The 24189-nt window shown below is 43.3% G+C and overlaps 2 protein-coding genes across 13 annotated transcripts in view; one reads left to right on the top strand and one right to left on the bottom strand.

Moving 5' to 3' along the window:
• Positions 1 to 24189, bottom strand: part of LOC103029360 (ribonuclease inhibitor-like) — a 605885-nt gene that overhangs the window by 462377 nt on the left and 119319 nt on the right. The window lies entirely within an intron of this gene.
• On the top strand, positions 1123 to 3745 carry LOC111195703 (uncharacterized). Its single transcript, XM_049470094.1, has 2 exons — positions 1123 to 3246; positions 3617 to 3745. Exon 1 carries the CDS (start codon positions 1141 to 1143, stop codon positions 2815 to 2817), a length of 1677 nt encoding a protein of 558 aa, XP_049326051.1. The 5' UTR covers positions 1123 to 1140; the 3' UTR covers positions 2818 to 3246; positions 3617 to 3745.

Raw genomic sequence — 24189 nt, 5'->3', positions numbered from 1 at the left:
CAGAGGTTGTCACCTGAATCTGTTGAGTCTACCACAGAGTCATGGTTTCTTCCCCACCACCTTGTGTACCATAATGGTAAAGCCAGGCTGGTCTTCAACTGCTCTTTCCAGTATGGGGGCCAGAGTCTCAATAACAACCTCCTAGCCGGTCCAGTCCTGGGACCCTCCTTATTGGGAGTTCTACTACGGTTTCGTGAACACACAGTTGCCATAAGTGGGGACATCAAATCCATGTTCCATCAAATTTGTCTGCTTCCTCAAGATAGACCACTGCTGCGTTTCCTCTGGAGAGAGAGAAAGGAGGATGAACCCACTGTGTTTGAGTGGCAGGTGCTCCCCTTTGGGACGACATGCAGCCCTTGTTGCGCTACCTATGCGCTTCAGCATCACGTGAGAGAGCACAAAGAGAGGGCAATGAGGACATTGTGAATTCCGAGCATTCGAGCACTGCTAGCTGCAGGGGGCTTTGAAATAAGGCAATGGGCCAGTAACGTCCCAGAAACCATAAAACACCTTCCAGCAGATGCTAAAGCAACCAGCACAGAACTCTGGCTGTCCCAGCAAAGTCAAGACCCACAAGAATCCACCCTGGGCCTGCGCTGGAATTTTCTCACAGATTGTTTGGGCTACCGACATCGACCAGTGGAATACTCCGAGCCTACTCTCCGAAATGTGTATAAAGTCCTAGCTACACAATATGACCCCTTGGGGTACCTTGTACCCTTCACGACAAGAGCTAAAGTCATCATACAAGATCTGTGGAAGACAGAGATTGGCTGGGATGAGCTACTTCCTGCTGGCCTACTGGAGCTGTGGAGAAATTGGGAAGCTGAGCTTGTAAATCTACCTGTAGTTGAGATCTCTCGATGCTATGTTCCCCCATGTGCAGACAGTGAAGCAGCAATAAGAGAGGCACATGTATTCTGTGACGCTTCAGAAAGGGTTTACGGCTCAGTAGCGTATCTTCGTACACAATGTGCACAGGAGCATGTCCATGTTTCATTTGTGATGGCAAGATCCAGAGTGGCTCCCCGCAAGCAGATTTCTATGCCACGCCTAGAATTGTGTGCCGCACTCACTGGAGCACAGCTGGCAGGAGTCCTTAATTCAGAGCTGGCCATTCCTATCAGTGACATCACCATGTGGACTGACTCAACAACTGTGCTAAACTGGATTCAGTCTGATTCATGTCGCTATAAGGTGTTCGTGGGCACACGCATCTCTGAAATCCAGACTCTCACAGAAGTCACCAACTGGAGGTATGTCAACACAGCTGATAACCCAGCAGACGATCTGACCAGAGGCAAATCACTGCTTGAGCTCAGCCGCCCACATCGCTGGAATCAAGGGCCGCAATTTCTTCATTCCCATCCAAGTTCCTGGCCATCTTTACCCGTCCTAGAGCCCCACAGCAAGGATAAAGAATTGAAGAAAGCTGTCTTTTGTGGCAATACCACAGTTACAAGTCCTCAGCTGCCCGACATCAGTCAGTTCAAGACTTGGACTGACCTCATAAACACCACTCACCAGTTCCTTCATGGGGCGGCTTGTGGTCCAGAAAAGTGTAATGGGACTGCTGCAGATGCCTTGGACACCGAACTCTATTTACTGAAACGAGCACAAGAAGAGAGTTTCCCAGATGAACTATCTGCTCTGCCCACCAAAGGATCAGTATCCCCTCAAAGTCGATTAGCTGCTCTTGCTCCAGAGTGGGACAAAGCTCTTGGTCTCATACGGGTCGGAGGAAGACTTCGGAGGGCAGAAGACTTAGATCCAGACACTATCCATCCTATAGTGCTGGATTCTAAGCACCATATCACACAGCTGCTTATTCAGAAATATGATGATGAATTGCACCATCCTGGGCCAGAACGAGTTTTTGGTGAAATTAGGCGCAGATACTGGGTCTTAAGAGGCAGAGAGGCAGTTAAACGTCACCAGCATAATTGCCCCGAGTGTAGAAGGTGGCGAGCTACTCCTGTGATACCCAAGATGGCAGATTTACCATCCGCCAGGCTCCGTCTGTACAAGCCACCCTTTTGGTCCACTGGAGTGGACTGTTTTGGCCCGTACAGTGCCAAGATTGGACGGCGATTAGAGAAACGCTGGGGAGTCATATTCAAGTGTATGACTACAAGTTGTGTACACCTGGATCTATTGGAGAGCATAGATACAGATGCTTTTCTGATGGCACTGCGGAGATTTGTAGCCAGACGGGGTAAGCCTTTTGAGATTCTGTCTGACAGGGGCACAAATTTCAGAGGTGGAGCAGCGGAACTTCAAGATGCCTTTGCTTCACTGGAAGATTCTCTCCGTCAGCATCTTGCAGACCAACAGATTGCCTTCAGATTTAACCCTCCAAATGCACCACACTTCGGTGGTACGTGGGAACGAGAGATCAAATCTGTTAAAGCTGCTCTTCAAGTGGTGCTCGGGAATCAGACAGTGATGGAATCCGTCTTGCGCACTGTCCTGATAGAAGTTGAGGGCATCATTAATTCAAAGCCACTCGGATACATCTCTTCAGACGTCGCCGATCCTGACCCTGTAACCCCGAATCTGTTATTGATGGGCCGAAAAGATGCTTCACTTCCTCAGGCAGTCTACTCTCCAAGTGATCTCTGCAGACGGCGCTGGCGCCACAGCCAAATTCTGGCAGACCATTTCTGGTCTAATTTCATCCGTCATCATCTGCCAGATCTTCAGAAACTTCAGAAATGGCAAGCAGAAACTGACAACCTAACCACTGACCAGGTGGTAATGGTAGTGGATCCTCAGTTGCCACGAGCCATGTGGCTTATAAGGCCGAGTGACTAACACCTTCCCTGGTGAAGATGGACGCATTCGTGCAGCAGAAGTACAGGTGAAGGGTCGGACATACATCCGGCCAGTTGCGCGGCTGGTGAGGCTACCAGTATGGACTGATGATGACGACACGTCATGCTGAAGGAGCTTAAAGACTTTCCTTTATACATTCAAATTTAGTTCTAAATTTGGGGGCGGCTTTGTAGGAAAGTCTTATTGATTATATTTCAGTTAATTTAGTGAGGTGTAGTTCATAGACGCCCACTAGATGGCGCCAAAGCCCCACAGTAATTGTTATTTTCTAAGTGTTAGTTTGTGTTTTGTCCCTTGCGAGCTCCTGTAGTTCCCTCGTGCAGTCTACCGAGCTGGAAGCAGCTGCACTGTGTGTTTGGTGGCAAATACTCTTTAAATTCACCATTTGTGTGCGTCAATTTGACCAAAGTAAGTTTCTTGGTAAATATCTCTCTAATGAGTCATATTTGGTAATTAGTTCATATATTTACGCTATATTTTATCCATTTCTCTATATGCTAAATGCCAGTAGTGAACACGAGTAATTAGCCGAGTGAACTGTAGGAGCTGAATTCAGTGATATTGTGTGTATGTTAATTCTATGTCGATATTTGTGCTGTTTAAATACTTAAGCACTTAGTTAAGCTATTAATGTGTGTTTATTGGTAGAGTAACTGCTTTGTGTGATTAGTTTGCACTAAATTTAATCAGTATGAGAGATATGAGTCTCAGCTGCTGTTTATGTGTTAGGCAGACACATTATACACATTGTAATTTATTTTCTCTTCTCTGTTCACAGCCACACATATACCATACACTTACGCTCCACAGACACACACCTATGATCACAACACTATCTTGTACTGAGCTGATGTCCCAGTGCTGTGTACTCAACACTAAATTGGCTATTAAAGATCTGTTGAATGAACATCTCTCTGAGCCCTGCTCTCTTACCGGAGCCTCCTGCTTCTAAGAACTACCAAGCCAGCACCCCCTGAGTACCACACTCTATTTCATGGGGTGTATATGTACATATATGTACATGTATGTATGTATGTACATATCAGTATATACAAATAATTATTTTATAAACTTTTTTTAATATGCCATACCATATTCCAGCATGAAAGCATGTATTTGTAATGTGTAACAGCGTCCTGTATCATTACTAAACCAAACCGTGTGTAAAGCGGGTATAAACAGGTAGAGTTGTGATTATTATAGGTGTATTTTACACCTTCCTCAGTGTAAATTACTGGGGCCGCATGCAATAGACAGCGCTAGTCAACGCAGTATCTATGAAAGCGCAGGGAAAGTTCTACTAAAGACTCCAATGCTACGTCACCTAATTACCTATCCAATCAGCTGTTCCCTCTGCCTTTAAATAAGATCACTCATTCAGTACCTTTGCTGCCTTTCAGACACTGATGGTCGTTCTTAGTGTCGTCCGGAGTTCTCTCTTTTAATTTGGGCTGGAGTTCTGAACTGCGTGCTTGAAGAAGCGTGCAGTTATATCCCCCCCCCCCTTTTTATTTAATGAGAAGTGGAAGAGTAGAAAAAGGGGGTTGTTGGGGAGGAGGTGGGTTGCGAACTTTCGTCACGAGAGATAATTAGTTAGGGGAGGTATTTATAGGACGGTTGATTGATACGGGGTGGAGTTAGAACGTAGAGTTCGGGCGTGGTCCTTCTCCCAAACTTTTGTTATTACATAACATCATTTTGCTAAGTGCGGACCACGCCTAAAGAAGTAGAGAAAGAAGAAGGAAAAAGGGGAGGGAACTCAGGGAAATTTGGGCTGGAGTTCTGAACTGCGTGCTTGAAGAAGCGTGCAGTTATATCCCCAAAATTGGAGCTTGTGTGGAAGCTAGTTTGGAATGAGCCTGTCTCAAACCGTCTGGTTGGGAACGGATGTATAGATTATAAGCTTGGGAAGACCACCGGCCGGGGAGCTTGATCGTGTGCTCGGAGATTCCTTGTCTGGAGGCGTTGGATGCTGCACGATGTAAACTGAGTGGGCGGAGAATTGATCTGGTGAGTAACTACTGGGAGAAAGGATGCGACGGAGATGTGTTGGAACCAGTGCTTTGAGATTATACTACTAGATTCCGTTGTGAACAGAGGATCTAAAGGTGATGCTTGTTGAAAGAGGCGGAGATTAAGTGGTGGACGAGTGGTTCGTACGGGCTGAGGGGTGAGTCAATAGATAGAGGATCGTGGTTTTTGCCAATTTGGTCCGTTTGCTTCATTCTTGAAGGTAAGGGTATCTGAGTCAAGGATGATGAGATCTGAAATTAGGGGCTGAGAAGGAGTTGTGGGAGATTTAAGGGAAGTAAATTCTGAGCATCTGAGGAATCTAAGTAGAAGGACTGCTGAAAGGATGGTTTGTTGAGCTTGGAAGATCAGTTTGTTTACACGGGGGTTAGGTGAAGTGTAGTTTGTGAAAATGAAGGTACCGAGGTTGGGTTGCATTTGCATGCGGAGCCAAGGATCTGAATTTCTGTAACTGAAAACGAAAAAGAATAGAATTAAATTCTATCAGCGATAGAATTAAATGGACCTGAGGTGTGAACAGCTTTAGTGGTGAACTGATGCTTAATGGAGTGCCAAGTGAGACAACGGATAAAAGGCAAGATTTCTAGCGATTTGGAGCAACTTTTTTTTTTTTTTTTGATGTGGACTGCGGCGAGATTTGATCAGAGTGGAGTAGAATAGATTTTGACCATTCATGTCCCCAAAGGAGGGCAGCGACGAGGACCGCATATAAGTCCAGAGAGCGCAGAAGAATCGCGCGGCTGCGCGGCGGAGCAGATGAAGTCCTCCGGCCAAGCAGAAGCGACCAGAGGAAGGAGCGGCATCTGTGAATAGCTTAATATCAAAAGAGCTGGAAGCTGCGTTGGCGTAGAAGAAAAACCCGTTCGATTGCAGAGGAGGCACAGCCAGAAATGGAGCTCTGATGTGCAGTATCAGTTGAGCATAACGAATGGTGGAGGGCTCGGAAGAAAAAGCCAAGCGGAGGAGGCGGGAAATGAAAGAACGACCCTGGGTTCGATTTTGGGTTGTGAATAAAGTGGCCGAGGGGGGAAAGACGGTGCTAGGTACGAGCGGGGAGACTTGAAAGGAGGCGGAGTCCAGAAAGATCCCAAGAAACTCGAGAGATGTGGAGGGACCAACGGAGTTCTCCGACGGCGGGGCACGGAGGCGAGTGAAAGCGCTGGTCATGGCTTCGAGACCCATCGAGAGGGGCGAGGAAGGAGGACCGATGACGAAGTTACCCAGGAGGTGGAGCACGAACTGGGGCCCGTGTTAAGCAAATCCAGCAGAGCGCCTTAGCAAAGGAGTCGAAGCTTGGGGTAACTTTGCACCCGAAAGCAAGGTGAACTGAAAAACGGACTCTGAAAAGGCGCCAGGAGTCAGGATGGAGAGGGAGGATTTTCAAAGCCGAAACCACGTCAGCCTTAGACAGCCAGGCCCATCGCGGGATGGGGAGCTTCGTCCCGCAAACACACATCAATGAAGTTCCAGATCCGGGGCGTCTTGGAATGTAGCAGGGTTCCAGTGTTGGAGATGAACCGCAGCGCGAGCTGAGAGGGGGCGGCGCTGTAGATGGAGAATGAAGGTCATGAAGCTCCAGCAAGGAGCTGAGCGGGTGCTGCAGCCCGGTGAGAAACGGCGAGAGAGGAGGCGGGGAGAGAATTGACGGAGTAAAGGAAGGAGAAAGGCTGGCTGGAAGGGATGGGTTGGAGAATAGTTTTGCCAACTGCTCAGTAAGGAAAGTAGCCATTGGCTGCAATTTGTGATCAAAACCCCTTAAATGTTAGAAATGTTACAAATGAACTCTAACAAATGAACTACGTCTGTTGCTTTTATAAATAGGCAGAGACTTCTGAAAATAACTCCATTTTAACGTAAATTACATGATTAAGTTTTTTTTTTTTTTTTGACAGTCAGCGGCGGCTTTAGGTATGCGCAGTTCGTTGCAGCGTGTTTGAAGAGCGGTGTGAGTGTGTGGTCTGACTGAGACTGCGCTGTGAGTGTCGTGGGCGGGGCTCGCGGCAGCACCTGCTGCTCGCTGAGGAGAAACTGAAGAGCATGTGTGTTCATTTAAACTCTCAATAACAAACAAAAACTAAGTTGGCAAGTTGGCAACACTGTTGGAGAACAGCAGGAGGAACGCAGAAATGGAGAAGGAGGATGACTGAGAGGGGGTTTGAACGACTGAGGGGAAGAGGGAAACGAGAGAGACGAGAGAAACGAGGTGCTGAGGCGAAGAGAGCTGCAGCAGCGGCGAGGGGGTTTGGACGACTGAGGGAGAGGGAGTTGGATGACAGAGGGAGGGGGAGTTGGACGACTGAGGGGAAGAGAGACGAGAGGCGAGGCGCTGAGGCGAAGTTGGTGCCGCTCCAGGGGCGCGAGAGCTGCAGCGGCGGCGAGTTGAGCGAGTGACGTCATCAGGCCGCGACGCCGGTGCGGCTCATGTGCGCTGTTCAGAGGTTCAGTGAAAAGTTCCGCTTTTGGAGCAGAACGGGGGAAAGGGACGCCGCGGTCCTTCAAAAACCCGCTGAAGCTTAACAACAGTCCAATCGGACATGCGAGGAGGCTGGGACTTACTAGGAGAGAGGGGCCCAGGGCCGGCGAGGCCGGCCGAGGAAGACGGGCGTCCGGAGCGGCGAGCCCGCGCAGGAGGAGTAGGGGAAGGGGGAGCAGAGCGGCGGGAGTGCCGAGATCCGGGGGTGCACTGGTGAGGACGACCGACCCGGGAGGAAGAATAAGCAGTAGCCGGAGTAGAACCAGGAGTAGCCGGAATGGAGATCACGGAATTCAGACGACGAGCCCGGTGAGGTGGAGCAGGAGTGGAGACAGGCTGGCTAGGAGGGAAGAGGTCCTCGTCGGAGGCGGTGAGTTAAAGGTCCATGACGGAGAACAAGCTAATGCTAGCAGGCGGGTGCAGCAGATTCGACTGATGCGAACTTTCGTCACGAGAGATAGTTAGTTAGGGGAGGTATTTATAGGACGGTTGATTGATACGGGGTGGAGTTAGAACGTAGAGTTCGGGCGTGGTCCTTCTCCCAAACTTTTGTTATTACATAACATCATTTCTCGCCTCTCGTGTGTCCGACCGGCATCCCGTGCTGGCCTCCTGCTGCTGGCCCCTTTGTCGTCGGACGCCTCTCGCTCCTGCTACCGGCGCCTCCCGCTCCTACTGACGGCTGCTGCTCCCCTCGTCCGGTCGGCGGTGCAGGGAAGATGAAATCTGCTTGCCGCGCCGTTGGCTGTCCGGCCCGCTTCTCTACCCCCTCCTGCTCTGTCCCGCCGCCGCCCCAGCCCAATGTTCGGACTCTCGTTTGGTCGCTGTCGAAGAGCGTTGTGGATCTGCTTCCGGGTTGCCTCTCCCTGCAACGCAGTGTTCTGTCGTATTGTGCAACCCATCCAGATGTGCTTCTCGACGCCAGTGCCCATGCAGGACCATTGTTTGTTTTCTTCTTTTATGGTTTTCTGTTAAGTTGTGGTTTCCCCTCCTTGCTCTAAACTGTTCTCCGATATTTTGTTTCGGCTTTATGAATTTCCTGCTGAAGCATGTTTGAATATGGGGCTTTTTCTAGCACTTTTACTTTTTTTTTATTTTGTACTACAGTTGCATGGTTCGACAGGGTGGCAAAGTGCAACAGAACACCGGTTCACCCGGCCCCTCTGCCTTCGCTCCGCCTCCCCTGGCCTCTGCTGCTGCAGTTAAGACTGGCGCGGGCCTGCCCGGATCTTTCTCCTTCTGGCGCGCTCTCCCTGGAACTTTTACCGTCGCTGCGCTGCTTGGCGCGCTCCCTCCTGAATCTTCTACTGTTGATGCGCTGACTGGCGCGCTCCTGCCTCGATCTTCGACTGTTGCTACGCTGACTGGCGCTCTCCTGCCTGGATCTTCGACTGTTACTGCTACTGCGCTGCTGGTGCGCTTCTGCTGGGTCTGCTGCTGGTGCTACTGCGCTGCTGGTGCACTTCTGCCGGATCTGCTGCTGTTGCTGCGCTGCTGGTGCGCTTCTGCTGGATCTGCTGGGTCTGCTGCTGCTGCTACTGCGCTGCTGGTGCGCTTCTGTCGGATCTGCTGCCGCTTCTGCTGCTGCTACTGCGCTGCTGGTGCGCTTCTGCTGCTGCGCTGCTGGTGCGCTTCTGCTGGATCTGCTGCTGCTACTGCGCTGCTGGTGCGCTTCTGCCGGATCTGCTGCTGCTGCTGCCCTACCTGGCACTTCTGCCGGATCTGCTACTGCGCTGCCAAGCGTGTTTCTGCCTGGGTCCTCTGCTGCCATGGCCTCTTCCTCCTCCTGTTTAGCTACTGCCGTGCCTGGCCCGGCTTTTGGTAGGCTGTTTGTTTCTCCTGATGCTGCTGTGGTTTTCCCCGCGCTTGCGTGCTGTCATCCTACAAGGTAAGGTTCTTCTTTTGCCTTCCTTCCGAAGCCCGTTTGCCCCCGGCGCGTGGATGGTCCTCCTCGTGGTCTTTTGACCTTGTGGCTGGCCGCTCTTCTACCTCTTTCTTTTTTTTCTGTTCTGTCTCCTGTTCGCTGTTCTGTTGATTTTCAGGACTCTAACTCCTTCCGTCGGGGACGTGATGCTGCTGATGCCTGAGTTTTGATTCAGTCGCACTACTCGGACATTATTCTACTACTCACTACTTCATTCTTTACGCCATCTCTTCCCCGACCTCGCCTCCCTTACTGTCACACACGGTTACTCATGATTGAGTTTTCACATTCACTTCTTAGAAATATTTGTATCATATGCATGTTTGTGTTTCTCAGTGCTTTCAGTCTCTTGCGATTCATGTCATTGCTCCTTGCACTATGCTCCGTAAATTATTTGATGGCAGTTGGCAACATCTACTGCTCTGCCCGGTTTACGACTATATTACGTTTTTTATATAGTCTTATGTAATGATAATGATGATAATAATAATAATAGTGGTAATTATAGTAATAATAATAGTTATGATAGTAATTATACTAATACTACCAATATTAATCTTTATTTTTATAGCCCCTTCATACATTAAAATGCAGCTCAAAGTGTGCTGTACGTAGAAAAAGCACAAAATTAAATAAATAATATTTATTAATATTGCTAGTAATGCTAGTAATGCTAAAAATAATAGAATACGAACTAATATAAACTGTATTATAAAACCGTAATAGGATAAAAAATGATACGGTTAATCTTACGAAATATTGTGAAATACACCGATTGAAATTTTAAACGAATGGATATCTTGTTAAAGCTTAGTTTACGGAAATGTCTACTCTGTTTTTTTAAAAACTATTTACTGCTGCTTAACTGCTTCCCGACTTCTCTTCTTATTAACTTTTATATTCTATTTGGATTTCTTCTTATGTCTTTTCTATTCTTCTGTGTTTTGATCCGTATCTAGTGTGTTTCTTTATTCTTACTGTTCTTTGTTTCTTATATATTGTGCTGTTGCTGCTGGATGTCTACATTACCTTATGGATAAATAATATGTCTATATATCTATCTCTTTGTCTGTCTCTGGGCTCGTGATTTCGCTTGGGTGCTTTAATTTCCTTAGGGATAAATTGTATATCTATATATCTATCTCTTTCTATCTCTGGGCTCGCGATTTCGCTTGGGTGCTTTTCGTGTCTTCTCTGTTTGCTGTGTCGTTTGTAGCCTTTCTAGTCTCGCTTTCTTGGTTGTGGTCCGGTATTTCTAATTGTTCTCCTCGGCGCCGTTTTTTCGGCCACGCTCGATGCGAGCGCCGCTCTGTTTGTCGGTTTTTGGGGGTTTATTTCCAAGGGCGATAGTTTGCCGACTGTTGACAATTAATTTTAACCCTCGCCCCTGGATCTGCCTCTCAGTTCTGTACGAAATGATCGGTGGTGATCGCGTGCGCTTCATTACTTATTATTTTCTCTGAAATTATTAATAAATATATTGTGACCGCGAAGCAGTGATCACGAAGCTCATTAAGGTTTTTCTGCTTGCACTCCGATCATGTCATTGCTCAGTTTAATTACCTGGGAATCAGTAATTATAAATTAATTTAATAATTGGTAACAAAATTTCTCTCTACAAAAAATTATTGTTGCCAATTAAATAAGGCACGTCGTAATAGTCAGATTATCCGAGTTCATTTTCTAATCCAGCTATATGCTTACTCCTCAAAGGCATTGCAAAATCCTCTTCCTCCATTTAAGATAGATTTCTATTTAAAGATATGCATCTAATTTACAAGTCTGATATATTCTCCCTATGTTTCAACTGCATACGGCAGCTTTTATGGATTAAAGCGCACAGGCTTTTCACGAGCGCGTGCCGACAATATTTATTTGATCAGTTCAATGGCCTCACACTGTCTGATTTAAGCTTTAGTCATTTGGTCATTTACATCAACACAAGCCAGGAGACAATCTCCTCTTTATCTTGGGCTTACAGCCCAGACGACATGACATGGGGATTATTGCATGTTACTAACAGCATGTTTTTTCAGGGGTCGAACCCCATGCTTGTCAGGCTCGTCGCCCAAGCGTTTTACAGGGCGCGCAGCCCGTTACTAACAGCAACGCATGCTTTGGGGGCGGTCCCCGCGCATGATGGGCTCGATGCCCAACCTAGATGCATGTTTTGGCCATGGCCCTCACTAACAGCAACGCATGCTTTGATCGGGCTCGACGCCCACGTGTATGAATGTAGGGCCCGTGGCCCGTATGCTTGGGGGCGCACCCCTCGCATAACCTCATTTCCTTCTTGCTAACGTATCTTCCTTCTTCCCCTTCTTCACTCCCCTATCACACAATTTCCCTCTGATATCCTTTAGGCCCTATATTAAGTTGTTTTTCTACCTTCTATTATTTCTGTACTTCACTATTTACGTCGCTTTAGAAAAAGCGTCTGCCAAATGTAATGTATTGATCAGATGAATGCAGAACTAATTAAAGAATGAAAGAATTAAATGTTTGAATGTAGGCACATGGCCTGTATGTTTGGGGGCATTCCCCGCGCATGCTCGGATGAATGGATAACTGAATGAATGAATATGTAATGATCTAATGAAGAAAGAATGAGTGAAGGGCTCGCTGCCCGTACGCTTCAGGGGCGCACCCCGCTCAGGCTCGTAGCAAGCGTATGTATGAGTGAAGGACTTGCGCCGTACGCTTTGGGGGCGCACCCCGCTCAGGCCCGTAGCAAGCGTATGTATGAATGAGGGCATCGGCCCATACTAACAGCATGGAAAGTTGGCGCAATGCAAGCGTATCACTGGACACTACACCTACGTTAACTCTGCTTGTTACTGCACAGGGCACCCACATTTAGATGCATCAAGCATGTGCTCAATTAACACAAGCCACAAGTTAAATGCTAATAAACTCACTTATGCGTGGGGATATCCGAGGTATAAAAGGAAATACTTCACTGTCCACAGTCACCGGTGCTAAAGAGCTATCGTTTAAAAATACGGTATCGTTTATTATTATGCTAATTATGAATCAATCGTTTCTTTTATTACAGGATGTAGAATAAAGTAAAGATTTACTGATGGGTATACAGTGCCCTCCATAATTATTGGCACCCCTGGTTAAGATGTGTTCTTTAGCTTCTCAGTTTTGTTCAAAATAATATAGGACCACGATGGAAAAAAAGAGTAAAATACAACCTTTAACTCAAGTGAATTTATTCAGTAGGAAAAAAATCCCACATTAAGAAATAATTATTTAACATCAAATCATGTGTGCCACAATTATTAGCACCCCTGATGTTAATACTTTGTACAACCCCCTTTTGCCAACAAAACAGCACCTAATCTTCTCCTGTAATGTTTCACAAGATGGGAGAATACAGAAAGAGGGATCTTTGACCATTCCTCTTTGCACATTCTCTCTAAATCATCCAACGACCTGGGTCCTCTCCTCTGCACTCTCCTCTTCAGCTCACCCCACAGGTTTTCAATGGGGTTGAGGTCTGGGGACTGAGATGGCCATGGGAGGAGCTTGATTCTGTGTGCGGTGAACCATTTCTGTGTAGATTCGGCCACATGTTTAGGGTCATTATCTTGCTGAAAGACCCAGTGACAACCCATCTTCAGCTATCGGGCAGAAGCCACCAGATTTTGTTTTAAAATGTCCTGGTATTTTAGAGCATTCATGATGCCATGCACCCTAACAAGGTTCCCAGGGCCTTTAGAAGAGAAACAGGCCCACAGCATCACTGATCCCCCGCCGTATTTCACAGTGGGCATGAGGTGCTTTTCTGCATACTCAGCTCTTGTGTTACGCCAGACCCACTTAGAGCATTTGTTGCCAAAAAGCTCTATCTTTGTTTCATCTGACCAAAGCACACGGTCCCAGTTGAAGTCCCAGTACCGCTTAGCAAACTCCAAACGTTTGCGTTTATGATTGTGAGTGAGAAATGGTTTCTTCCGTGCATGCCTCCCAAACAGCTTGTTGGCATGTAGATAGCGCCTGATGGTTGTTTTGGAGACTTTGTGACCCCAAGAAGCTACCATTTGTTGCAATTCTGTAACAGTGAGCTTTGGAGAACTTTTTATTTCTCTTATCATCCTCCTCAATGTGCGTGGTGGCAAAATAAACTTGCGTCCTCGTCCAGGCTTGTTTACCACTGTTCCAGTTGTTTTAAACTTCTTAATAATTCCTCTGACAGTTGATATGGACAGGTGTAGGCGAGTAGCGATTTTCTTGTAGCCATTGCCTGACTTGTGAAGGTCAACACACATCTGCCTCACTTGAATGGTATGTTCCTTTGTCTTTCCCATGTTGAAGATAAATGGCCTCTGTGTCACGTCATATTTATACCCCAGGGAAACAGGAAGTTGTGAATTACTAATTAAATGTTCCTACATACTCTGATCAACTCCGTAAACTACTGTAGAAGTGACAGAAATACTTTTATTAAATTTATTTCCTAAGAATTGTTAGGGGTGCCAATAATTGTGGAACAGGTGATTTTATGAAGAATAATTATTTCTTAGTCAGGGATTTTATTTCCCCCTTAAAATTTACTTGAGTTAAAGGTTGGACTTTACTTTTTTTTCCCATCGTGGTCCTATATTATTTTGAACAAAACTCAATTTATGAGAAGCTAAAGAACACATCTTAACCAGGGGTGCCAATAATTATGGAGGGCACTGTATATATATATATATATATATATATATATATATTAATTCTTTCACTTTTGGGGTTTGCTCCGCACCTGTCTCCAATGTACGACAGGATCTGCAGAGCCCAGATGAATCAAGCCCTGGGCCGATGACGGGGCCTATGTCAAAGACTCTACTAGAAGACTGTTTCAATATAACCTCTTTATATATGTATCTTTGTTTTGCTAAATATGTTAAAACATTAAATTGTTCAACTGACAACATTTCTTCCGGAGTCGTAATAGTAGAAATGTATATATGTCTATGTTGGAATGCTGGAGTTGTTCCAGAACGTGCCTCACCGCATTGTTTGACGTTTCGGGAAAGTCTTTGGCGCTAAATGTGAGAACATGACTGTCTTCTCTAAAATCCACTCCACTCTGAGCAGCACATAGTCATCTGTAACTGCCCCAGCCTCACTTTGTTGAATTAAAGTTTTTATTTCCTCTTTTATCTTGTTGCGAAAAAACATTTCTTCTGCTACAGCTCCGAGCACCTGCTTCTGACTGGCGTCTCAGCCCCGCCCCAAAATTCAGGAGAGCGTTCTGATTGGACAGTGATTGGATTTTATTTTGGCATGATTACAGCGCTGTGGTTAGACGGAATGCAATCGCTGGGCATTGTGATTGCTTTACACGTTCGCAGCGCCACAGTGGAATACAATGCAGTTGAGGTGATTGCATTTTAAGTGCAATTCTGACAAGAATTCAGCGTTTCTTCCTTTAAATACAAATCCACACACACTGTTTTTTCTGTTCAGAGATTGGGTGACATTAAAGCAGTGCACTGGAGCTACAACTTTTCATTCTGGCACATTTTCGTCTCATCTGTGTCTAAAAGCAATCTCGTGAGTATTACATTTAAAAGGAGGAGTTCATGTTTAAAGTAAAGCTGTGCCTTGATTACACTTCAAGGTGTATTTTATTCAATTCTGGCACTAATTCAGCGTTTGATTTTGAAAATGCAAATAAGTGTGTATTGTTTTTCAATAAAGAGATCAAGTGCAATGACATGTAATGTAATAGTAGTTTTGCATTTCATTTTTGCACTTATTCTGCATGTTAGTGAGGAAAAGCAATACATTTTGTTGATTGTTTTTACATTTTTCCACCCTAGTGTTTGCTTTTCAATTTGGCACTAATTCGTCTCCATAAGCCTCTGGCTGCTGCTAACCACTTCAGAATAAAGCTTTTACTGCAGGCTGGAGATACACTGAGCTCTGTGTTGCTTTCCCTCATTATAGAGCTATGAAATGTCCTTTTCTACATCCTCACTGCTACAGCTTTACACTAGTGATGACCATTACCAAGCTTCTGGATCATTAACACAGCTGAAGCAGTTTAATCAGAAAATGATTCAGTGAAGCTTCTGATACTCGTCTCTACTCTGCTTCTACTGTCCAGTTTCATTTCCTACAAGATTCATTCTCTAAGACAGAAAAATTAAGACAATTTTTCAAAATAACAAAATACACCAATATTAAGTTTACAGACTTTACAGTATATTTGTTTTATTATTTCATTTTCTAACAAACTAATATGTGAAACAAAACAAACTTGCATATCAAATATGAAATAAAAGCAACATTTTAAGACCCTCAGGGACCCTAAAGGATCTGCAGAAACTCTGTCATATATTCATGCAGTAAATCAATACACTAATGTACAGTGTATCACAAAAGTGAGTACATCCCTCACATTTCTGCAGATATTTAAGTATATCTTTTCATGGGACAAAACTGAAAAAATACACAATGAAAAGAAGTCTGTGTGCAGCTTATATAACAGTGTAAATTTATTCTCCCCTCAAAATAACTCAATATACAGCCATTAATGTCTAAACCACCAGTAACAAAAGTGAGTACACCCCTAAGAGACCACACCCCTAAATGTCCAAATTGAGTTCTGCTTGTCAATTTCTCTCCAAAATCTCAGGTGTGCATAGGGAGCAGGTGTGTTCAATTTTGTAGTACAGCTCTTACACTCTCTCATACTGGTCACTGAAAGTTCCAACATGGCACCTCATGGTAAAGAACTTTTTGAGGATCTTAAAAGACGAATTTGTTATGCTACATGAAGATGGCCAAGGCTACAAGAAGATTTCCAACACCCTGAAACTGAGCTGCAGCACAGTGAGCAAGATCATCCAGCGTTTTAAAAGAGCAAGATCCACTCAGAACAGACCTCATGTTGGTCGTCCAAAGAAGCTGGACGACCAGCTTCTTTGAATGTGACACACGTGCTCAGTGTCACATTCAAAAGCTGTGTTTGAAAGATAGGCGCAAGAGCACTGTCAGCATTGCTGCAGAGATTGAATTGGTTGGAGGTCAGCCTGCCAGTGTTCAGAACATACGTCACACACATCAAATTGGTCTGCATGGCTGTAATCACGTGAGGAGTACAAAGATAAGTGTGTCACGCCTACAGTCAAGCATGGTGGTTGGAATGCCATGGTCTGGGGGTGCATGAGTGCAGCAGATGTTGGGGAGTTACATTTCATTGAGAGACACATGAACTCCAGTATGTACTGTGAAATACTGAAGCAGAGCCTGATCCCCTCCCTCCAGAAACTGGGGAGCAGGGCAGAGTTCCAGCATGATAATGACCCCAAACACACCTTTAAGAGGAGCACTGCTTTAATGAAGAGGCTGAGGGTAAAGGTGATGGACTGGCCAAGCATGTCTTCAGACCTAAAACCAATAGATGGGGCCTTGTCAAGCGGAAGGTGGAGAAGCGCGAAGTCTTGAATATCCTCCAGCTCCGTGATGTCGTCATGGAGGAGTGGAAAAGCATTCCAGTGGCATCCTGTGAAGCTCTGGTAATCCATGCCCAGGAGAGTTAATGCAGTTCAGGAAAATAATGGTGGCCACACAAAATATTGACACTTCAGGAACTTTTACTAAGGGGTGTATTCACTTTTGTTTCCGGTGGAAGACATTAATGGCTGTATATTTGAGTTACTTTGAGGGAATAATAAATTTACACTGTTATATAAGCTGCACACAGACTACTTTTCATTGTGTCAAAGTGTCATTTTGTCAGTGTTGTCCCATGAAAAGATAAACTTAAACATCTGCAGAAATGTGAGAAATGTACTCACTTTTGTGATACACCTTGAATTCTTGTTTAGTCTTTTGTAAAATATGTATTTAATTTTCAGGGTGAGAAAACTGCAGACTGCAGATTTTTTTTTTTTTGGGGTGGCCTATTACTTTAATGTAACAGGTACAGGTCTAGATTGTGATAGCAACCAACATTGTGTGTGTTTGTGGGATTGACTAGTTGTTGATTTTGTTGTTTAGTATATTGTTTATTACCCTGACTATAAAGGCTATAGTGGTAGTAATATGTGCTACTGGTGTAAATGATTTATCATTTATGTACTGCAGAAATTACAGTAAGTAATAAGTAAGAAAAACATGATCCCTCCGATTGTCCCTGTATAATTCACACCCTGGACCAGATAACGGAGAATGCAGCTGTGGGAGGAATGTTTAATTAAAAATATGTAAGAATGTGCTCCCAACAGTTTTATCTTCTTATCTTTAAGAGATGTGTAAAGTAAAAGTAACACACCTGCCTCCTGTACATAATAGTCTGTGTGTTTGATTTGAATATAAATGATTTTATTTATTTTGATATGATTCACTCAGACCTCCTGTTAACTCTGCTCAAATTCATTTACTTATTTTTTTAAGGGAGGACGGTGGGCTGGGTTTCTTGAGGCTCAGTTTTGTTTGTTTATTTGTTTAAGGTTCTGGTTTATCTCAGCATGTTAATTACTCGACCCATAATTCTGGTCATGTTCTTGTTCTGATCTGCTCTGCTGGCTGGACTCTAACTGGGATTCCTTACTTCACACATTTTTAATTAATGGAAACCACTAACTGCATTTTAAACTCATCATTTAATAGAACTATGTAAAAGTTGATATAAAATTATTCTTTACGTTTATTTGCATGTCCTCACTGACAATCATTACATTAAATTCATTTTATATGAAATTACAATTTCAACATACATTCACAGATTTTGAAACCCGGTTCCATCATTTAAATTACACCTTATAAAGATAATAGATCAGTTCCTGTGACATAATCACTGAGAAAATGACTGCATGTGTCTCTATTGAAGGACAAACTGTAAATATCAGCAAGAGTCTTTTTTTTTTACCTAAATTAAGTGTTTTTTATTGTCAGATTGAGATTTTCAGTCTCAACAGTTAAACTCTGTTGTAAAAATAAATGACAGTGTTGTATTTTTTTCTTGGTGCTCAATCCTGTCTTCTTAACCACACATTTAGATTTCTCTAAATAGGTTAGTGAAGCAGTGAAGAGAACATTAGATCTTCTTGACGTCTGCTGTTCAACAACGTACCAGTTCTTGTAGATGTAGATTGCAGAAGAAAGGAGTCTAAGAGACCGTCAGTGCAGGAAGATGTTTAGCTTTATTATTATGTTGTTCAAAGCAAGACTCTGAGCAAAGCAGAGTTCACCATGGTCCAGCCTCATGGCTGTTCCAGCAGCTCTCCCAGCCACTCTCTCTCCCAGCTAGCCTCTCACCCAACTTCCAACTGAACTGGACTCAGCACACACTGGCTAAATAGTGTTTAGGCATGGGGGAGGTGTACCAGAAACAAAAGACCTGCTACAACAGTCCCAAAAACAGATGTCTTCCTCTGTAAAGGAGTTTTGACCTTTGACCCATGATCCTAACACTAGGTTATCTTATTTAACCAGAATGGCACCGCTATGTCTGGCTCTAAGAAGTGCTTACAGGGTAAACTGACACAGGAAATGCTTTCACTGGTAACTTGACAATGATTAAAAATTATATTCCACAATAGAAAACAATGGTTTAGGAAAACAAACAATAATGCTGCATAAAATGTCAATTTTATAACGTGCTAAATACCATGTGATGATGTTAACCATGTTTACATGCAGCCTGATAATCCAATAATAATCTGACTAACATCTCATTTACAATATAGAACACGTGTATTCACCTCAGTGAGAATAGAGCAGTGCTATTGAGGCCATTCTGAATACAGTTTTATCTGATTGAACAAGGAGGATAATCCTTTAAATAATCAGTTAAACAAAAGAATAATAGTCATGTGAACTCCTGAATTCATTCAATTTACAGTCAGACAGTGTAAGTATATTCTCCACATACAGTATACAGGGAAATAATGTTTGTGAAAATAAAGCAATGTGTTCAATACTCGGATGGGTTAAAAGTGGAGGTTGTCTTGTATACAACTCAGGATGCAAAGTACATGTCATTCGTGAATTTTACATTAAAAAAAAAATAATTATCTTGTCAAGTAGATTTGGTTCTAAAAACATGTTTTTAAATGTAATATTTATGTGAAGTATGAAGGTATTAAAACATGTCTCCCATTATTTACAATAGCATTAATTCCTTCACTGGGACGACTGGTACTGGTATCTTCTAGAGGTTTGGTGAAATCAGCAGTGGGGCCGACTCTCTCGACTCTCGACTTTATTACATTTCCATGTCAGTTGCTACCTAAATAAAAACACTCACGTAACATCCTGCTGCTTTTACTCTGACTGAACTCATAGATGCTGGTCGTCATGGTAATGTATACATTAAGTGGTACTCTACATGCTCATTGTGTTGGATCAGAATAATTGTATTGAGCATTTTATCAGTGTGTTAATTATTCTGTACATATAAACACTTCCATCAGATTCTAGAATAGTAATGAATTCAATAGGAGAAAATCTCTGTATGTAAACAAAACTAAATATGGAACTATTGCTACTATTAGCTAAAATAATTCAACCCAGTCACTGGACAGACCCAGTGCAGGGCAGTGCTGTGTTCTTACATATGATACAGATTTGTATCCAGGAAGAATCCTTATATACAGTTGTGGTCAAAAGTTTACATACACTTGTAAAAAAACATAATGTTATGGCTGTCTTGAGTTTTCAATAAGTTCTACAACTCTTATTTTTCTGTGATAGAGTGATCGGAACACATACATGTTTGTCACAAAAAACAGTCATAAAATTTGGTTCTTTCATAAATTTATTATGGGTCTGCTGAAAATGTCACCAAATCTGCTGGGTCAAAAATATACATACAGCAACAAAATTTGTTAATTTTGGTGATGTAGCGAGTTGTGTCAATCAAATTAGCTTCATGTCATGGCCTCTTCACTTCTTGTAAGTGATTCTGATTGACTACAGCTGTTGACTTCTCATGAGCCCATTTAAATAGGGCTCATTTGACCCAGTGATTAGACTCAGCTACAAAAGCTACAATGGGAAAGTCAAAGGAACTCAGTGTGGATCTGAAAAAGCGAATTATTGACTTGAACAAGTCAGGGAAGTCACTTGGAGCCATTTCAAAGCAGCTACAGGTCCCAAGAGCAACTGTGCAGACAATTATACGCAAGTATAAAGTGCATGGAACAGTTGTGTCACTGCCACGATCAGGAAGAAAACGCAAGCTATCACATGCTGCCGAGAGGAGATTGGTCAGGATGGTCAAGAGTCAACCAAGAATCACCAAGAAGCAGGTCTGCAAGGATTTGGAAGCTGATGGAACACAGGTGTCAGTCTCCACAGTCAAGCGTGTTTTACATCGCCATGGACTGAGAGGCTGCCGTGCAAGAAAGAAGCCCTTGCTCCAGAAAAGGCACCTTAAGACTCGGCTGAAGTTTGCTGCTGATCACATGGACAAAGATAAAACCTTCTGGAGGAAAGTTCTCTGGTCAGACGAAACAAAAATTGAGCTGTTTGGCCACAACACCCAGCAATATGTTTGGAGGAGAAAAGGTGAGGCCTTTAATCCCAGGAACACCATGCCTACTGTCAAGCATGGTGGTGGTAGTATTATGCTCTGGGGATGTTTTGCTGCCAGTGGAACTGGTTCTTTGCAGAAAGTAAATGGGATAATGAAGAAGGAGGATTACCTCCAAATTCTGCAGGAAAACTTAAAACCATCAGCCCGAAGGTTGGGTCTTGGGCGCAGTTGGGTGTTCCAACAAGACAATGACCCAAAACACACATCAAAAGTGGTAAAGGAATGGCTAAACCAGGCTAGAATTAAGGTTTTAGAATGGCCTTCCCAAAGTCCTGACTTAAACCCCATTGAGAACATGTGGACAGTGCTAAAGAAACGGGTTCATGCAAGAAAACCATCACATTTAGCTGAACTGCACCAATTCTGTCAAGAAGAGTGGTCAAACATTCGACCTGAAGCTTGCCAGGAGCTTGTGGATGGCTACCAAAAGCGCCTAGTTGCCGTGAAAATGGCCAAGGGACATGTAACCAAATACTAATGTTGCTGTATGTATATTTTTGACCCAGCAGATTTGGTGACATTTTCAGCAGACCCATAATAAATTTATGAAAGAACCAAATTTTATGACTGTTTTTTGTGACAAACATGTATGTGTTCCGATCACTCTATCACAGAAAAATAAGAGTTGTAGAACTTATTGAAAACTCAAAACAGCCATAACATTATGTTTTTTTACAAGTGTATGTAAACTTTTGACCACAACTGTAGGTTTATTACACTGGATGTATAATTAAAAAAAACAACTTAAAAAGCCTAATAAAACACATGTTAATGCAGAATTTTGGACAAAATATGAAAATATGATTCATTTTACTGGAAAGAGATAAGTTAAGTAAACTGATTCAATATATTCCAAATAGTATAATAAATAGTATAATAAAACCATAATATTATTGTATACTTATGGATAAACACTGGAAAAGGTTCCTGTCAGCTGCTTGTCACTCAAACTGTGAGTATTTAAAACAATCTAAAGAAATAAGTGAGCATAAACAAGGAACATCTCATTAAGCCTCCAGAGTTTACTTGAATATCGTATAAAATCATAATCACCCAGTGGGGGGTTCTGGTCTGTATATCAGCATTTCAGATCATGAACTGATTACAGCTAATCTCTTTCTAATCTTAAATCACATCCTATAACCTGTATTCTGTTCTGTAATTCTGCTGCTGTAGATTCTGTGTTAATTTCTGCTCCAATCAGATCTTCTTCTCTGTCTGTGATCTGTAAACTCTCCTCTTCTGTCTCTTGCTGTGCTGTGTCTGTTTCTGACACCCTGGACCCTACAGCTCCCCTTAAGACCAGAACTGTGCCGTCCGCCAACTCCTCTCCCTGCTTTACCCTGAACTCTCTGTTTCCAGACGTCTTGAGCGTCTTTATAAGAAAACTGGTTCACATGACGCTTGTCGTCATTAGTTCTTGAATAGATTAATGCAGTTAAAAAAATGCAGTTTATGCTCTACCCTCTAAAACTGTGTGTTTAGACCCTTAGCAAATCTTCACACCAAAAATGCACTCATATGAAAGCTTTTATGAGAGGGGGTTTGATCCTCAAACGGCAACTGGCAACAGGAAGTGACACCTACTGGCACCTGTCTTTGAGGAGTGGCACTGGCCACGAACGCTACGGGCTCGCGGCGCTCGCTAGCGGCATCTGCCATTCAGAAACGGATACTTAGCAAAGACACTTGCCACAGATCCTGTGGCTAAACTAGTGGCTTTGTACACAGCAATACGCAATCAGGCATATTAATTTGACTTTCAGGAATGTGTCGTTCACAGCTTAGTTGGTGGTTGGATTTATTATTTAAAATGAGCAGTTTGCACGTTTGTTTTGGACTTCCATGGACAGCTAATGGGCTATTTTGGACGTGTTCTTGGTAACTTGATTTAATAGAGTAATTGTGGTAAAGGTAATTTCAATGCTTATTAAAAACAGGAGAAAGTCGGGCTTGTGTCCTTGTTTTATTTATTTTTTGTTCTCGGGCAAAGGTCTAATGTTTTATGTGCACGTATTATGTAACAATACTACTGTCTCCTATACTACTATAGCGAGCTCCCGTGGCAAATGCCATTAGATCCATAGGAACCTGTTCTTTTATTTTATAAACTACTGATAACTGAAATTCCGAAATTCCAAACTAAAATTTTGTATTTATTTGCAGAAAATGACAAATGGTCAAAATAACGAAAAATAAGCAGTGCTTTCAGACCATAAGTAATGCAAAGAAAACAAGTTCGTATTCATTTAGAAACAACAATACTATATTTTTAACTCACAAAGATTTTTGAAATTTGGTGGTATAACCAAGATTTTTTTTAGTAAAGGCTTTCATGTTTCTTGGCATGCTCTCCATGTCTTTCACACTGCTTTTGGGTGACCTTATGGCACTCCGACACAAAAATTCAAGCAGTTCAGCTTTGTTTGATGGCTTGTGACTATCCATTTTTATCTTGATTATATTCCAGAGGTTTCCAATGGGGTTCTGGAGATTGGGCTGGCCATGACAGGGTCTTGACCTGGTGGTCCTTCATCCACACATTAATTGAGCTAGCTGTGTGGCATGATGCATTGTCCTACTGGGAAAAACAGTCCTCAGAGTGAGAGAAACAAGTGTTTTTCCAGGATAACCTTGTATGTGCCTTAATTCATACGTCCTTCAGCCTGGCTCTCATTTGGTTCTCATTGATGAAAGGCTTTTTTTCTAGCTTTAAATGAGTCCTGACTCTAGGAGCCTGTTACGAACTGTTCTTGCCGTGCACTTCACCCCAGCTGCCATTTGCCATTCCTTTTGTAGCCCACTTGATGTCATCCTGCAGTTGCTGACTGACATTCGAATAAGATGACAGTCACCCTGAGGTGTACTTGGGTTGGAATTTAACTGACACTGGAATGGAATGGTTGTCATACAGACATACATCATGTAGAGATGCTGATTTTTAGAAAACTTATTTATATAAATATATATATATATATATACATTACATTATTAAGCAGGCCACAGGTTTCAAGCAACATGGGAAAGAAAAAGGATCTCTCTGCTGCCAAAAAACGTCAAATAGTGCAACGCCTTGGACAATGTATAAAAACATTACATATTTCACGAAAACGTAAGCGTAATCATCATACTGTGAAAAGACTTATGGTTGATTTACAGCACAGACAGGTTCGTGCAGATAAAGGCAAAATGAGAAAGGATTCTTCCAGGCAAGTTCCTCTGATTAATAGAGTTGCTGCTAAAATGCCATTACAAACCAACAAACAGGTATTTGGTGTGGCCACCATCTTCCCCTGACCTCAATTCTATAGAGACCTTTGGAGTATCATGAAGCAAAAGATCTATGATGGTGGGAGGCAGTTCACATCTAAACAGCAG

Source organism: Astyanax mexicanus, chromosome 21 (assembly GCF_023375975.1).
Source record: "Astyanax mexicanus isolate ESR-SI-001 chromosome 21, AstMex3_surface, whole genome shotgun sequence".
Lineage (NCBI taxonomy): Eukaryota > Metazoa > Chordata > Actinopteri > Characiformes > Acestrorhamphidae > Astyanax > Astyanax mexicanus.
The sequence above is the reverse complement of the archived record's forward strand: the minus strand, read 5'-3'. Positions and strand labels throughout refer to the sequence as shown.

Coding starts and splice junctions, on each gene's coding strand:
- LOC111195703 (XM_049470094.1), top strand. CDS start 1,141: ATGTGGACTGACTCAACAACTGTGCTAAACTGGATTCAGTCTGATTCA.